At 38.3% G+C, this 17,321-nt stretch overlaps 1 protein-coding gene across 21 annotated transcripts in view; it reads right to left on the bottom strand.

Moving 5' to 3' along the window:
* The window catches only part of PLCB4 (phospholipase C beta 4), a 216,958-nt gene that overhangs the window by 37,116 nt on the left and 162,521 nt on the right, over window positions 1-17,321 (bottom strand). For all 21 annotated transcript variants that reach the window (XR_012622345.1, XR_012622346.1, XM_074817201.1 and 18 more), the window contains 7 exons: window positions 14,685-14,826; window positions 13,974-14,058; window positions 13,636-13,760; window positions 11,618-11,669; window positions 9,222-9,324; window positions 7,375-7,539; window positions 4,316-4,520 (listed from right to left, as the gene is read on the bottom strand). Coding sequence is in view for 19 of the 21 variants with exons in the window: in XM_074817201.1 (XP_074673302.1) it covers window positions 4,316-4,520; window positions 7,375-7,539; window positions 9,222-9,324; window positions 11,618-11,669; window positions 13,636-13,760; window positions 13,974-14,058; window positions 14,685-14,826 (877 nt within the window). In the remaining 2 variants the exon portion in view is untranslated. The remainder of the gene's footprint in view (window positions 1-4,315; window positions 4,521-7,374; window positions 7,540-9,221; window positions 9,325-11,617; window positions 11,670-13,635; window positions 13,761-13,973; window positions 14,059-14,684; window positions 14,827-17,321) is intronic.

Below are 17,321 nucleotides of genomic sequence, written 5' to 3'. Positions count from 1 at the left end.
GAACACGCTAGGAACATGAATCAGTTTCTAATACACCAACGGAGTGGTATCAATCCAGGTACCTTGTTTTGGAAAAACACACTGACTCCATCAGTTACCCTAACTTACTCCCAGCTGATGACACTAGAATTTGAGACCAGGATGGGATCTCCTGAGCCACAAAGCACTAACAACTTTGCCTCTTGGTTGTTGGAGGCAGGGCTGACTGACTTGGGACTGCAGGGACTTGCAGAAAATGCTCTTGTATTTCCTAGCTAAACAACAGTTTCAGATGGGTGGTTAAAGCAACCGAGGAAATCTGTTGGGACTCACCTTTGTGATGCTCCATGTCTGGAACATGACAGGCTGTGAAATGGCTTTTCTAGGCACTGTAATGACTAATATCTGAATCTGGCACATGACACAGTACCACTAGTGGTATCATAGCACTACCCAGCACCACATACTGTATAGATTATTGAATCTGTTTTCCATATGCAGTGATCAATGTGCAAGCACAGGTTTACAGGAAGACAAAGACACATGAATCTTTACCTGCATATTGATTAATCCCCTTCCACGCTTAATTTCAACAGTCAAAGAATTCACAAATGGCAAAGGACGCCTTCCACAGCAAGAAATTATTTTACAAATTAAACTGATTCAGCACCTACAATAATAACGCATTCAGAGACCGCAGCAGTGATCTGTTTTGATGATCCCTCTGAAACTTTAACTTCAGTATTACAGAGAAAAGGGTCACCGATCTCAGTTAATAAGCCTTCCTTGTCAGAGCAGTAATTTAAGAAAGGAAGTCTGGACGCTGCAGCCCAACTAACTCATCATTCACTACAAAAATATTGTCATTTAATTAACTCAGGTTTTTTTGTCATGACCATTAGGAGGAGCATGAACATTGCTTCACTTGTAAGGAAGCTGTTTCTTTGCAGAATGCTGCAAAGCCCTATTTTTGGCTGCTTATGAGTAAAAGATAAATGCTTTTGTACCCTTACATTCTAGATGGTCTCATTTGCAGAAATAATGACCTATTATGCTATGACAGTTCTGACACTCTCAGTTTTTATCATCATTTGAATTCTGCCCATGTTTCATGTCATCCTTTCAGCCATCTTTCAAGTTAGCTTAGAATGATGCAAGACAGAGAAGCTGGTCCACTGACCAGGACTGTAAAAATATCCAATTCATCAAAAGCTTTGGGAAGAAACTTGCTATCCTTCTTGTGCAAACTAGGGGCTGGGCTGTATCATCTCCCTTCCAACCTAAGCTGTTCTATGAAACATCCCTCTGAAGTGACTGGTTGCATTTCTCAAGCAAAAAAAAGCACAAACAGAGCTCCCGTTCCAACAAAAGTTGTATTAGATACATAGCATTACCCTTGACGGCTCTGTTTATCTACACAAATAGGTTGCCTCCAATAGCTGTATGGCCCAACGATGTCTTCTGAAACTTACTTCCTATGCACAAAAACCATGCAGAACTTATTTTCAGCCGTAACAATGGCCTCACAGCTCAGCGCTGTCTCCCCTTTCCCTAACTTCCTAAGTGTGTCTTTTTGTCCTTGGCACGCACTCTTCAATGAAAATCCAGGACTACCCTGCTAACACGATGCGTCATTTGAAAACGGAACCTGATTATCACGAGCTTCAAGGTAAAAATGACTAACATGTCTGGGAGAGCAAGACCTTTGTAAATTGTATTACTAACCATACAAGCACATCACCAAAGGGTCAGCATTTCTACAAGAGGGATGTGACTCATCACTGCTGCTCATATTGTCATTTGTCCTCTGCTTACGTTCTTCTTTCTCCTCAGTGAGGTAAGGTGGGGGTGGGGAATAGCATTTTGTAGAAGAACTGCAATTAAATATAAAACTAGGAAAGTCACTGGGAGAGTACATTACAGAGGACTCTAACCACTAACCTAAGTAGCCATGTTTACTTACATACAGGCTTCTATTACAGAAGCTTCTCTTTGGAGAATGCTACTTCATTTGCATTAATTTATGCCAGTATTATGTTTTACTGGGAGCAGAGTAGCTGATGCAAATAAACTACAAGAAATTACTAAGTTATATGAAAAATAAAATTATGCATCTTTTAAAGCCTACAGTGCATTACCCATTCTAGTTATTATTCAGTGCAAGTTTTTAAATCCTGCTCATACAGGTTAAAAAGAAATAAAAAAAAGTAGGCAGCTATTGAATTGAGCTATACTTTCCTACCGGTTTGCTAAAACAGCCATGGAGATCCTAATGATAGCTCATAAAACAATAAGAGGTTTACACTGCAGATAAGTAAATAAAAAACACATGCCAACAGAATAGTAATGATTCCACCCGACTGTCAAAAGTTACTTCCCAGTTGTTCATCATGCCGTTGTTCTATTATCAGTGAGAAAAATACACGAGACACATCAAAACTATCTCAGAAGGGAAAGGAGAACTAATAATTGAACTAATTTAATTCATGTTAATATGGAGTCTCTTTTTCCCAACACAGACAGTAAGCTATGACAACTAGTTCTCTCATTCTAGTAGCATTTTACTGTAACGATACTGTTACTTAGGGGTAGTAATGTTTTTCTATGTCCTCAACCTCTGCCAGACAAACCACCTGTAGAAATGCTGACAATGTAGTAGATCAACCAGTACTGAACTGCACACAATTTGCAAATTCTAAACTGGTGTTCAAATTATCTCTGAAAAACAAGTCTTTCAGTTCTGCATCTGTATAACACAGTTTAAAAAAGAAAATAAAAATATTTTCTCCCTATGTGACCAGCACACGCAGCAGTTTCAGCCACATCCAACTCTGCTAAAGTTTAAATTCTACTTTTAGAAAAAGTGTGGTATTAGTCAGAAGAACATCAATCCTAAATCAGAAGCATGCCCCTAGTTTAGAAAATGTTTTAACTGAGCCATTTACTGACAACGGCTGAAGATCAGGAAAGAATTAAAGCACATGCTTAAATGTGTCCCTTAGATTCATAGTTCAGTTACTGCCTCGAGAATCTCAAGCTTATGCAGAACCTCAAATTCATCTTGAGACAAAGTCCCTGAAGTTAAATACTGTAGATGAAATATGCTGCATAAAGGCATGGTAGTGCTCCAAGACCTGTGGCAAAACTCCAGCTGACTTGCCAGCAATCAGGATTTCCACATATGAACAACACAAATGCTTCTGTAAATGCTTAACTTTTTCCACGATATCTTGTTACTGAAGTCTAGGCCCGTTCATGTTTTTTAAAGCCTGGATAAATACCAGCAAACATAGACTGGAAGATACACTAATATATTAGGTAAGCCTTCCCTTTCTCCAGTTTATACTATGGAAATGACACTCAGAGAAGTCGCAGTAATTCTCTGCATAGACAGCAACCATTTTTGCAGAGAGCAAAACATCATTTTTATCAATAATGTTTCACCAATCAACTCTAAGGTGAACTTCATTTTGCTGCAGAGTCAGAGCACTAACATTTAGTGCAATTTCTATTTTACAGTTTTAAATTTTTATCATCTAACGTACAAGCAAATTTCATCTGCAGTGAAGAAAACATTTCCCAGAGGTACACCTTCAGGGTGAACTTGCCCATTACACTGATTTAAGTGGTGTAATGATTATTCTCAGCTGTTTGTTCCTATCCACATGTGGCAATTTGCCACCACTCAGTATAAATGACCATGGCCCAGCCAACCTGATCATGGATATGGCTCACATTAAAAATTACTTTCCTGAAAACCCCAAAATAATTAAACCACACTACAAACATGTAAAACTGGGAAAGAAAAATGCAGAAAGGTTTTGGATGCTAAACCATTTCACTGTCCATTTTTAACAATATGCCAATATTCTCAAGAATACAAAAGTGGTTTTATTTGAAAAAACACATGTCTAGCTTCTGCATCAATTGTTTATACCAATAGGCCAAACAATGTAGTTAAAGTACATGTTAGCCTTACAAATATTTATATCAGAAATAATGTAATTAACAAAAAAAAAAAAAATCAGAAGAAGAATCTTCCTAAAATGTCAACAGAGAAGATTAAATTGAGCTAACTAGTATTAGCTTATTTTATATATTATTTTGTCATTTAACAGATACATGTCATTATTAACACCACCAAGGCAGGAACTTGGTCTGAAAGCTGATTTCTTAACTGAATATGCAGGGTTTCCAAGGAGTTAAAAAACTTAATCTTTCCAATCCTCCAACACTGCGTGTCTGCTTCTGGCTGGCATACTGACACCGCTGAACCCCAGTACTTCCACACCAACACTCAAGATGTACAGCACACCGAGATACAGGTTTATCTCACCTCCAAAACCATCAGGCACATATGTTTTAAGCACAATGTTGCAGAAAACCGTTGGGAGAGAGAGTGGTTTGTTGCCCTCATTCCGAAGAGAAATGTGTCTGTAACCTGCTTGCAGACCATCCAGAGGCAGGATCCTCTGACCAATCAACTTATTATTGTCATCATACACTGCTATTCTCAGGACAGCAAGATCAGGGAGAATAACCTGGAAAGCCACAAAATTAAGAAATTCAATGACACTAATACAGTAGCAGCCTCCCCACCTCCCATGCTTGAACCATTTACTTTGTAAGCCAGAAACAGACTATTGTCACTGTAAGATAATACCATTCCCTGCAAACTGCACACTTTAAAGATGAATCTTTCCTAGAAAAGCTTTTTTCCACCCTAAATAGCGGGTAGATTTCAGAATATGCAAATCCTGCAGCTTACAGTTACACTAGCTAAATATTTTGCATATTTATTTTTCATTACCAAAGACCGGTGACATCGATAAGAAGGCAGGGAAATACTACATGGGAAATAACAGATACAGCAGCAATCGAAGGGGAGATAGTGCTGAATCAGGAGGACTTATGACAGAAAGATGGGATTTGGGATGTATCCAAAAGGGCAATGAAGAATGGAAGGAGTGCAAGCACAAGCTGCTGGGTATGTATGTTCAACTAGGGGTTCTGCAAAGGGGGGAAGCAGGCAGAGGAGGGTAGGACAGGGCGACAGACCTGCTCAAATGGTGTATAGAAGTGGGAGTGCTGTGCTCACGACACGAAGGATACGTGGTATGCATGGTGGGCAGGGATGCTGCCAGCTATCTGCATCTGTCAGCCCCCATCTGGACCAAGTGAAACAGTAACAAAAAAATTCACTGCCTTCCCTGGAACAAAGGTGCTGCTCCCTCTGTGCATGGAGCAGTGAGGAGAACACAGCCTAACCAAGAGGTGCAGCTTCTCCACCAGCCTGCCTTGACTATATGCTAGGAAAGGTCTTCCCACTCCTTCCCTACCTGGCTCTAATTCATCAGCGCTTATGGCACCAAAGGGAAAACCTAAGTAAACTTCATCCACTATCTCCCTTATACGTTCCCCCTGCACTTTCATTTTCAGTCTTAGAAGGCACAAAATAAAGTATACTTCTGGTCTCCGAACCCACCTGAGCTATTCATGGATATCCTGCTCTACTTGATTATAACTTAGCACTCCGACCACAGGTTACCACAAGCACTCATCCCATCCTCCCCCTTACACAACAGAGTGACAACACAGAACTTGGGTTAGAATGACTGAAGCTTTATTTTAATTAAAATAAAAACAAGAAAACGTGACAGAAAAACAATCAAACACATTGCCTGAGAGCAACTGTATAGGATTAAACATCAGCTTGAGGAGAACGCTGTAACCCAAATAAGGCAGGTAAGATCTCTCCTCTACAGGCCACAGATCAGCATATCTTTCATTACATGATGGGCTCAGATACAGATTTGCTAGGGAGCAGGAGTGGAGACTAAGTCACCTATCATTCCCTCTCCGTTAATTTGTTCTATGGTATCCTGGTAGGCACTTCTACCTTTGTGACATTTTAGCACTGGGCACCCCACGCCTCCATTTCCTCCAACCAGAGGAATTGCTCCTGCTGTGTTTATGCCACTCATTTGCTTGGTCATCAGTGTATGTCTTGATTACAGTGCTAAGCCTGATATGACAAGGACCTCAGATGAAGAAAAATAATCTCGTGGCTGACTTGCAGTAGTATTCAAGAGAATGTGCGACCGTGTAACCGCGTTCATTGCAGAGTACAGCAGAAAGTCTGTGGAATATTGGCATCAGTCACTGTACCCATGCCACAATACACAGGTACCCCCATTTTAGACTGAAGCTGTGTGCACCCTGTAGTTTATGGGCCTTCTGATTTAAGAAATCAGAAAGCAGCAGATGCTGACCATATGGCCAGCAAGCCATGGGCAGCGTGATTGCCTGTCATTGTACCTAAGCGTCTGCCCTGTGCTGCCTCATATACAGAGAAAAGCACGTCAAGTCACATTCATCCCAGAATATATTTGAGTCCAGCAAAACCTCTTGTGTTAACTACATTTCTATTAAAAACTGGTTGTACTGTTAAGAGAGCAGCTTCTGTGTGTAACATACCCAAGTGTGAAGTGTTATCACCACTCGGCAAAGCCTGTCACTTTGGAATAAAAGAGCAACAATTCTGCATGACAACAAAACATGTGTAAGCAAAACAGACGTTATCAAAGACGGCACTGCTAACACACATAGTCTGGATGAAACTCCAGCTGACAGAAAAAAAATAAAAGTAAAAATATATATATGTGTATCATATATATAAAGACCGAGAGATAAAAACTGAACATGGACAACTGATCTCTCTCTTTAAATCCCCCATACCAAGAAAAAAAGGTTTGTTTTTCTTTTGTTATTGAGAAAAAAAAATAAAGAAAAAGGTACATGATGCACATGGACTACTGAAGGAGGGAGCTGGCAACACGTCTGAAGAACACAGCACCCTTCCAACTTTTCCATGTAATAACATTGACCTTAGCTTTGGATGCAGCATCTCACCTGCCCTCTGGGCTGAAGGAACAGTGCAAGATAGCAGCCACTGCCAGGGCAGGGAAGAAGAAATCTCCAAGGAATGATGGTGTCCACCAGCGGGGGCTCATTCTGAGCAGACTGCATACCTTGAACACAGGCATGGCCACGGAGAAGGTGGCTACCTCCAAGTGGGAGGAGGAAGCAAAGGGGAGGGAAAAGCCAAACAGAAACAAAACAAAACAAAAATCATGTGACAGCTACAGAGGTTATCCATTAGAAAAATAAAACAAAGCAAAATTAAAAAAAAACCTAAACAACCTCTTGAAAGCTTATTTCAGCTTTAGATTGTTTACTGTAGTAAACAGGAACCCTACAAACCCTTTTTCATGGGAGCAGTACTTATTCATGTGAGCAGTCAGACTGAAGCAGGGAGGTGTGGCTCAAGTGAGCAAGGATGCTCATGTGCAAAAGCGCTGGCAACCACAAAACAGTGCCTTCCAAATATCCTACCTTTCGAAATACAAATGATTCTTCATTGTAAACAGGGTTCAGACCATTGTTCATCACCATGCGTGTTCGAAATTCTTTACGTATCGTGTCGGTGGGTAAACCATACATATCCACTTCTACATACGTACCGATTTTTTTATCTGATAAGAACTGACCAGATATTACCTGCAACACAGTAACAGAACAGTGAGGAAAAGCAATACCAAGTACACAGCATTTTATGAATACTGGGAATATTGGTATTTTTTTTTATTGACAGCAGTCTGAAAAATGCTTTATATGGAACAGAAATATTTATTACATCATATGAAAAAGGTGTATTTATTGCTAAAATTGCACTACTTTAGAAAAGCTTTAGTGATAAGACCTTAAATATATCCTTAATTTGAAATGATTGTGCTCATTGTGCTATGGTATTAACAATTGTAAGTCAGTCAGCCCAATCAGCTGAAGTCTCACAGATCCGTTCGCTGTATTACTGAAAAACACTGAATGAAACAACCAGATTGGGCACTGCTATTCCACAAATGTAAATGTTAGTGCTCTGCTTTCACTTAGGTAAAGGTTCTAAACCAATCACATGTCAGTCTAACTCCATATTATGTGTCTGGGAAGTGTAGGATGCTTGAAAAGCAAAAAACCCTCCCCACACGACTCCTCTATATTGTTCTGTATATGAAGATTTGTTGCGATTTTACTCCAAGTCAAGATTAATCTAGCCACAGCAGGTGATTACTCCAAGGAAAGTTTTTATTCCATCAAGATGATCTACTACTTAAAAACACAGCTAATGCTTTTATTATTGTGATCAGAAAAAACCTGAAACATGATTTCACAGGCCTAAGCTCATTTCAAGTCCTTTTCTTTTCATGATCTAACATTCTTCCAGGGAACACTCCGGATAACAAATCTGAAAAGTTATGTGGCTGAGGGGTGCCATTACTGGCTTTGGTCCACTCGATTCCTTTACAACAGAATTTATACAGAATTTTGTACTAGTTTTAGTCACACACGAAGAGCAAGTGGCAAAATACACCATCTAAGAACTATCTCCAGTGATTCTTAAAACTTATGTTCTCCCCACCAGATCCCAATTCCTTCTTGAAGGAATTGTATTGTCATTAACGTTAAAGAAAAACAAAATGTTTTTGTTCCTCTGGAGATGCAAATGAAACTTAGTTAAATGTCTAGAATGCACAATGAACCCTCAGTGGGAGAGAGTTTGAAATTTCCATGCTGTGCATAGAAAGTTATAACTGAAAGCTTAAGTCTTCTGCTAAGCTGCAGATACGGTGTTTGAGCAAAGAGAGGAGAGTGTCAAGTCACAAAAGACATTTTACAGTTGTCAGCCTCCTTTCAAAACGTGATACCTAACCATGCTTTAGAACTACAACAGAGGTTTTGTGGAATTTGTTACTCATAGATAACTCCAAAGTAAGGACCTCCATCACATGAACCATTTTTCTCTATTTATTTTGAAAATATCCTGTCCATGTGTACCCATATTCCTCCTTGCTCTATAGTGACAAGTGATGTTTGTATAACTTCATACTGTCCACAGAAATGAACTTCACTCATTTATTCATTTGTGTGGGCTGATGTAATTCAAAAAGAGCACGAGAGAGTTTAAAATTCAGTGATAATGTGTATAACAAACCATCTCTGATTCTATCATGTTCCACTCAGATCAAGTAAACACAGATGTCTTAGCTGGCAATAAAATGGAAACAATTTGATGAAATCCACACAATCCAAACACATTTTCTGTAGATATCTTATTTCTGTTGACATTTAAATGTGATTTTGGATGTGATAAGATGACAGAAGTTTGTCTATTGCTGTTTTACCTGTACAGAACATGTTGCAGCAATTACACCATCTACAGGAGTTTCAGAGAAAGGGTCAAATGTTCGATCTGGTCGTCGCATGAAATCTGGTTTAAGTAGATACCTTATTTCAAGAAAAAGAAGAAGAAAATTATTCTTGTGTGGAAAATAAAATTGTGTTAAATACAAATAAAATGGATGATCTAGCTTTAAACGATGAACTCTCCCACAGCACTGTAAAATACAGACTATCATTCTAGCTGCAAGTGTGAGGAAATAAAAGGAAATATTACAGTTGTCTACAATACAGATAAATGTTAATCTTCATTTTGAATTACCAGATACTGAGAGATTAAATCAACCCTGGATTTCAAGATGAAAATAAATGTCATATAATCAAGGACATTTCAAAATAATTGAAGAATACATTTTAAAAATACAGCAAGTTATCATACAGTAAAAACTAGACGCTGTCATTTAATTCTTTAACACTTTGGAAAAACATAGAGGGCTTATTCAATTTTATTTTTTTAAATGAAGCAGTTCCACAGAGTCAAGACTCATACAATAAATTTCAGCATGAAGCTCATTTTTTCATCTTGGTTATAAAACCTTGGGGGAAAAGCAGCTGATAATGTCGGTGCTGACAGATTGTTAATTATAGTAGCATGAAAGGTACTACCATAATAACACTCACAATACATCCCTGAGGACTATACACTGGATCAACATATCAATGAAGCCGATACATGCTCTGATGAATCAAAACCCAAGAATTCCGCCATCAAAATGAAATAGCAGTTGATCACAGAAGTGTTATGCCACACATGATGGGTTCTCTTCCACTGGTCTGTAACTGGACCCATTTTGCTAATTCTGCAGCCCTGACAGACAACAGCTGCTAGAAGATTATTTTTTTATCCACCCTTAGTCTCTCTAGTGAATCACTGGTACGCAATGTTATAAAGGCCTAGATAGAATAGAGAAATTAAAAAATGCTGGAAAAATTCCAATGGAAAGAATGTCAGTGTTTTCTCCCATTTTTTCATAATGTGGTTTCTGTTCAGGAAAGTAATATTCCTCATTTTTCTTACATTATAAATGTGTGTGATTTAACAATATTTTATTAATGTAGGTTATGGACAGAAGGGGAACTATCAGAAACATCCTTAGCTTCTGCTTCCAGCCTGCTGAAATAAAAAATGCTGAAGCTAGAGTGCCCTGGTCTTGTTTCACCAGCGTGAGAACTGTAAATCCGAGAAAAAAGGAGTACAGACAGAAGGAAATATAATTTTTTATTTTCATTGCCCTGCATGTTTTCTGTGATGGAAACAGCACCACATTTATAGTGCATATTAAAATATTACCACCATGTTACCATGCATTACCACTATATTACTGTAATACCAGAAGACTGACATAAGAATCATGAAAATTAGTTGATAGTGTTGCCTGTTCTTCAGAGAATTTAGCAAGAGTAAATAGGTGCTCTTTTACTAGGCTTGTGGGTCAAACAAGAAAAGAACCATACTCTGCCATATAAAAAGCTTTGTTTTTTCCTATTTTTGTCATTCTGATTGAAATGACCAAAGACTGCACCACTGTCAAACCCAAGAGCCTCTATCTGGAGAGTTCACAACTGAAATAAAGGCATGGAGATGCACAGCACTATGTTGACCACTCTGCAGATGAGGAATTACGAACCTTCACGTTCTCAAATTTTCTTGCTGAATAAGATCTGCATTAATAAAAGAATTGTTTCTTCCCAGGATGAGTTTGCAGATTTTAATGTGTTTCTGGACTGTCATTTTCTATAATTCATCAAACTTCTCCTTTCTCTTGATATTAATGATCAGCCTGCCCTATAAAGGTACAAACTTAATATTTGAGAAAAAATCTATCCGCATCACTTGAGCATCCTTTTTCATGCAAAAGTCATGAGCAAGAACTTCAGAGATTAAACACTTCAGTATTCTCTGTGAAATCTGCTCTCCAACTAAAGTACACAGATTTAAGAAACGTTCCCTATGTATTAAGACTCAACCTGTCCAAGTAAATTTGGCAATTCTGTGCACTGTGCAATGAATCTCCATTCTGTGGCATATCTTCAAAGAAAGATTGAGATCAGAAGCTGAAGATGTATTTAAATAACTGTGTATGATATTCACTATGATCTTCATAATTTGCACACAAGTCTCTTCTATCTCATCCTTAAAAACTGGGCGTAATTAAAAAGCATATTCATCAGACTATCTCCTTGCAGGGGATAATTTTCCCTGAATTCTGCTAATTTCTACTCTTGACCTAGCATCCCATTTTTCCTTTTGTAACACATAATTAATAGTGACAAAATTTTATTAAAACCATAGTAAAGGATTCTGATACACAGTGACAACAGTTTAAATCATATCACTCACCCGCATGATCCATTATATTCAAATTTTCCTTGATTCAACTGCATTGCTAAATCTGTTGAGAGAAAAAAATTACTGTCTTTCCTTCTGAATAATGCAATCATGAACAACCCTTTTTAGAAAATAAGACTGTTTGTCCAGAATAATCAGTTTAAATAAAAATTAATGCATATAAAACACACACATCTATGAAAGAAAAGGAAGCAATAGGAAAACTTCAGATTTCTTCACAGTAGTAACAGCTTTATCAACTAAGCTGAAGTCTGTGTCGTGCTTACAAAATGGTCTCTCCCTGAATTCAAACACTCCTGTAGGCAGTGAAGCATCAGACTGTGGTCCTGTTAAGTGCCTGGGATGGGATTTCCATCATCTAACTTTTGGTATCCACAGTATAGATGTCTCCATGCCTGTACTGATCCAGAACCACTTTGAATAATGGAGGGATACAGGCACTTTTAACAGTGCAATTAATCTCATTCCAAGGCAGACATATAAAATACCCTTGAGGAGTCATCCTAGAAGTGTGTATTTCTCTACAATGACCATAGACAACCACCTCCAACAAAGCTGTCTGTATCCTGAGGTCTTAAAGAAGGTGAGATGAATATTGCACTGGTTTTCTATGAACTTAATTGAATAAAATACCACAAAAAGAAAGCAGAGAGATCATAGCAGCATTGCTTTGTTTCAACATTTAAAACATCTGAATTTTATTCAATGCATTATTATGGCACTTGTATATAAACACAGATAGCAAACACTTAATAACCCTCTTCCCCTCCAAACCTCTCCCAGACTTTATAAAAAAATATGATGTTTTCCTGCAGGTTTCCAGTTACACTAGAACACAATATCCTTGTTCAGCGATAACACAGGTATCCTCTTGCCCAACAGACTCTACTTTTGAAAGGGAACAAATTCTTCTATGTTCTCTGTTACACAAAATACAAGATTCCCACATGTTCATATCCGTTATTATTTGCTTTACTGGGCCGCCTTAACTTCTATTTTCTCAATTATTCTTCAGCTTGTCAGCAAAGTTGGACCACTGAAGACTAATATAAGAAAGTTGCTCACTTCCAATTATATGATTAACACTCTTATTTTGCAATATAAAGGGGTTGACAATGGCATAGAGTGGGCAGAGGCAGTGTTGGGAGAAGAGTGAAGCTTGCCTATCTGCTCCAACCTCCAAATCACATCCAGTGGAGTGTTTTACAAGCGGTGTATCCCAGCACAGCCTTCTCTTGCTTCCTCAGCTAGGGAAATCAGTGCAAAGCTCTGCAGGACAGAACTCAGGGTATGAGCATCAGGAGTGTCTGCAGTACCAAAGACACCGCTGGGGGTGGGGAAGCAAGCACAAAAAGCACTATCACAGCTAGAAAAAGAAAATGGAAAAACTGGTCTGTCGCATATATGACTGAAGACATTTCTAGATTAATTTAGAAAACAACAAAACCCCCTACCCTGTTATACTCACGCTTTCATTGAAGAGAAACAATACATCTCCTCTCTGTTTACGCTGTGGAGAGGCATTGACATTCCCTGGCATCATTCTGTCAAGCTGGGATCTCAGACCCCATTCTCTGCTGCTGAACACGACTCTTTAATGCTTCACAACAACTGGTCTAGAAGTGCATTTGGCACACAGTCATTACATTTTTACCATCTCAATTTGTACACTCCCTTCACCTTTACTTTGCAGACATGCACCCAACTGTGCCAAAGCTGTGTTTTCTGAAAACAGTGATTTCCCTCTAATTAATACTTTTTATTAATAAAACATTCATGTGACAAGTTGCAGTACTCTTGTTTTTCCATGAAAGGGGACTGAATTTTCCTTCTCTGCATGGCTTTTTTACTGCTCCTTCTCTTACGCTTCTGTAATTCCACCCTACTGTATTATTTAGCCATATGTCTGTTTCCTCAAAAAATGCCAGAAGCAAATCCATGGCATCTGTTTGAGAGTTACTGCCCAAGCCATTCTTTAGGATTGAGGTTCACTGGTCGTTGCTGCCTACCTGGGGTCTGATAGTTCAGTGAGACCATCTGGCAGCCAGCGTTCCAGAAAATTTGAGGCATGTAATTACTGGAATCCACTCGGCCTCCCTTTGGGTATATCCGACTCATTTGTCGTTTATTATAACTGTATAATTCATCAAGGAAAATGAAATAAAAACATCATAGAAATGTATCGTCATATCCTCGTATCTTCAGTATTTCTTAACATTAAACTTACTATTTCTCATCCTATGGGCTACTTTCCCTTTTCCTTTATAGTCGTGGAACACTGTAAACCTAGAAAGGTACACTTATTTATTTATAGCATTAGAAGTGATATGAGGACATGAAAGGATACTTCACAAACTCAATGGCATGGGTCTTCAAATACCCTAGTCCGACTGATTCATTGAAAGAAGACATGTTGTGATGAATATTACGTTCTAGAAAGAAAAGACAAGACATTTTAAAACACTTCTGTAATGACAGATCAAAACACAAAATCACATACTATACATAATAGCAGGATACAGCAAATTCTGGTCTGTTTCCCCATTACCTGTCACTCAGAATCAAATTTTACTGAAGAGAAATTTCGTATTTCTGACTTGTTTTTTTTCTTTCACGCCCTGGGAAATCAACTAAACTTTTATTTTTTGTTTAGGACAAAATTGTTATTCAGAGCCTGTGTTGTGTGGCTAGATAAGGCAAAACAACATGATAAACGGTCTAGTGTGCAATATGAAAGCATCAGCTAACTGCTTGACCACTGTGACAATCACGCTTACCTTACTTTACAGAAAGATGAACTAAAAAAAGCAGTTTAGTTGGAAAGGCCTGTAGAATATAATCCTCAACAGCTTCATATTCTCCCAGTAATTTAGTGACTCCGTGTGGATGACCAATGGAATAACATGCTAACTCTACTTTCAAGGAAACAGATCTAAAAGTATACTGATGACAGTCATTAAAGTCTTACGCCATTTCTAAACTCGGGAAATGTAGAGATTAAAGAGCTACCTAGAATAAGCAGACAAATACTTTTATTTCATTCAACCTTTTATGTTACCTTCTGCTACATCGAAACCTTGAAATTTTACAGGTTGAGCATAGTTGACCATTGTTGATAAATATGGATGTATATTGGTTGTGGCACCTACATATTTGTAAGATGCCATCCACGCTTGTTCATCTTCAACAGTTACTAAACCCTGAAAACACATTAAAAAGAATAATCACTATTTGTGTGTGCAAACACTATTGTTGGAATTTTCAAATGTGATACAAAGTTAAACCCAAATCTGCAGAAAGTTAAAGAAAGTGCAAATTAATACAAGAAAAGTGGAAATTTAATATAATTTAAATTAAGATTTATTTTCTTACTGAAATATGCACCAGACGCTCTCAGTGTTACAAGGGTGCATGCAAGTGGACTGATGATAGAAAAGCTCCTAAGCAGTGGGTAAATATTACATGATGTTAGTAGGATAACTTCGGGATAAATAATAAATATTACAACAGACTGAACAATGGTGGGAGATAATGATCTATCTTTGTCAAATAAATTCCTAAGGATTGTGATTTAATATACATTTTCCCATAGCAACTCTGGTGGGGTAATACATACTGGGTACTGAGTAGAACTTTCTCAACAAATAGGTTCAATTGCTAATCTTTACTAATAAAAGCAGACCGAAATACAGGGATTACAACCTTCGTTGGACAAAGAGATGTCACAAGACCAACAAGAGACACAGTACCAAGCTCATACTCCTAGCCATTTAAACTGATAAAAATCTGAATCCATCATTCACATAACTACACTATATTTATAACAGAACTTCAGAAGTTTTCTACAAGTATCTCATCTACTAGAAACCCACAATAGGAAGTGCTTCTCATGTGGATCTACCTGTTCAACTTTTTCCTTTCCCTAAACCAGTTTGAAACACATTCTTTTCACTGGAAGAAAGGAAAGAAAAAGATCTCTGTCGATCTAAGCAAACTCTGCAAGGCTTACTGTACATGGCAATTTTCCCACAAACATTTTCGCTTGTTCTCCTACGAGTGAACCAGTTCCCAAAAAAATCTAACCTACTGTAGGCTGACAGTGAAATTCTGCAAGGAAATAATATTCAAAAATTCTTACAGTACAGCTCTTTAGTTTCAGAATGCAACTCGTGTTTGTTAGAAAGTTCTCCTTTGCTATCGTATCAGGAAACAGTCAATAACAGGACGCAACGCAAAGCCCTTCTCATGGAAGAAGAATGCAGTTCACAGAACCTACACTACTGCAACTCATTTACTCAGGAGATGGGAGAGTAAGGGAAACATGAAACTACTTGCCAGTATTATGGGCACGTACCTCTACCTGCCACACAGCGCGGACACATCTCAAAGAATGACTACCATGTGAATTGAAACAATTTATGCATTAATATGATGATTCACAAGTCATTTTCTGACTGCACAGAATAGCTGAGTTATCAGAATGAGTCCAGGTACACATTGTTTTATGTGCATTTTAGACTGAATTAAAAGTTCCAGTGGCCCATGAAATCAGACTGATACCATATTGTAACGCCAGGGCTCAATCCAACTGTTTTTCACTAATCCATATATTGAGGGTTCACAGATCTGTTACCTCAATATGACAAATGGTACATCCCTTTATTAGTAGAATACAGGCATTTTCTTATTACTAGGTCAATATTTGTTAATAGAGTTTAGATCAAATTCAGGTCAAATTTCTTCAAAGGAGCTAGTCCTTTTCAGTGTCTTCATTTTCGGAAGGCCAATAATTCAGGAAGAACTGATCACCCATCTTCTAAAAACCAGGCTCCTTCAATGTGCCTCCTGCTGACTACTCAGAGTTGCTAGTCATATTTTACTATCTTGATCCAGAAATGTCTAAGTAATGAATTACAGTGAAAAGAAAGTCAAAGGGAATTACACCCACCTTAGCACCAAGGGAATAGTACCCTGCAGACTATAGCTGTGTGACTGCATTACTGACACACTAGCTCTAAGTAATGTTCTAAGACATTCTACTGGTCATCTATTTTATCCTATTTACTTGCAGACCCATGATTTTTAGAGTAAATGAGCTATACTCTTTGCAGTGTTCACAACTTTAAAACTATGAACTAGAAAGGGGTAAGGGTGGAATGCTTCTTAAAGCCTACAGAAACAAAGGAGTGGTTACAACAGCATATGACGCTTTTAGGGGCTAGAGAAAACAATGGGGGAAAGTTCATTTCCCTCTGTTATTTAGACCTCCCCACCCCTCAAGAAAACCACTTAGAAAACAACATAGACTGAAACAAAGTCTGGTTAGGAACAGGAGAAGCTTTAATGGGAGAAGAGAAGGAGGAGGAGAGTGGAGGAGGTGGGAAAAGTCTTACAGAAGGGATTCCTGGGAGAAGATAAATGCAGAAGTCCCAAGGGAAAGCAAATGGAAGAAAAAGAGAGAGGAAAACAAAGTACAGTCAGGGTAAGGGAAGAGGGAAAAAAAGAAGCAGGGATGATACATCTCAACACCATTCAAAGAACTGCTGTTTCTCAGTGCATGACATCTGAGACTGAGAACAGACACTTCTAAGCCGGCAAAAAGTCATGCACTCCTGTCTGTCCCCAGATTTTCTGACAGCCCTAACCCCCATATAAAAGTACAGAAGAAACCCTAGAGGATAAGTCACTTTCAGAA

Source organism: Strix aluco, chromosome 3 (assembly GCF_031877795.1).
Source record: "Strix aluco isolate bStrAlu1 chromosome 3, bStrAlu1.hap1, whole genome shotgun sequence".
Taxonomy (NCBI): Eukaryota; Metazoa; Chordata; class Aves; order Strigiformes; family Strigidae; genus Strix; species Strix aluco.
Note: the sequence above shows the minus strand (reverse complement) of the source record. Positions and strands in the feature narration are given on the sequence as shown.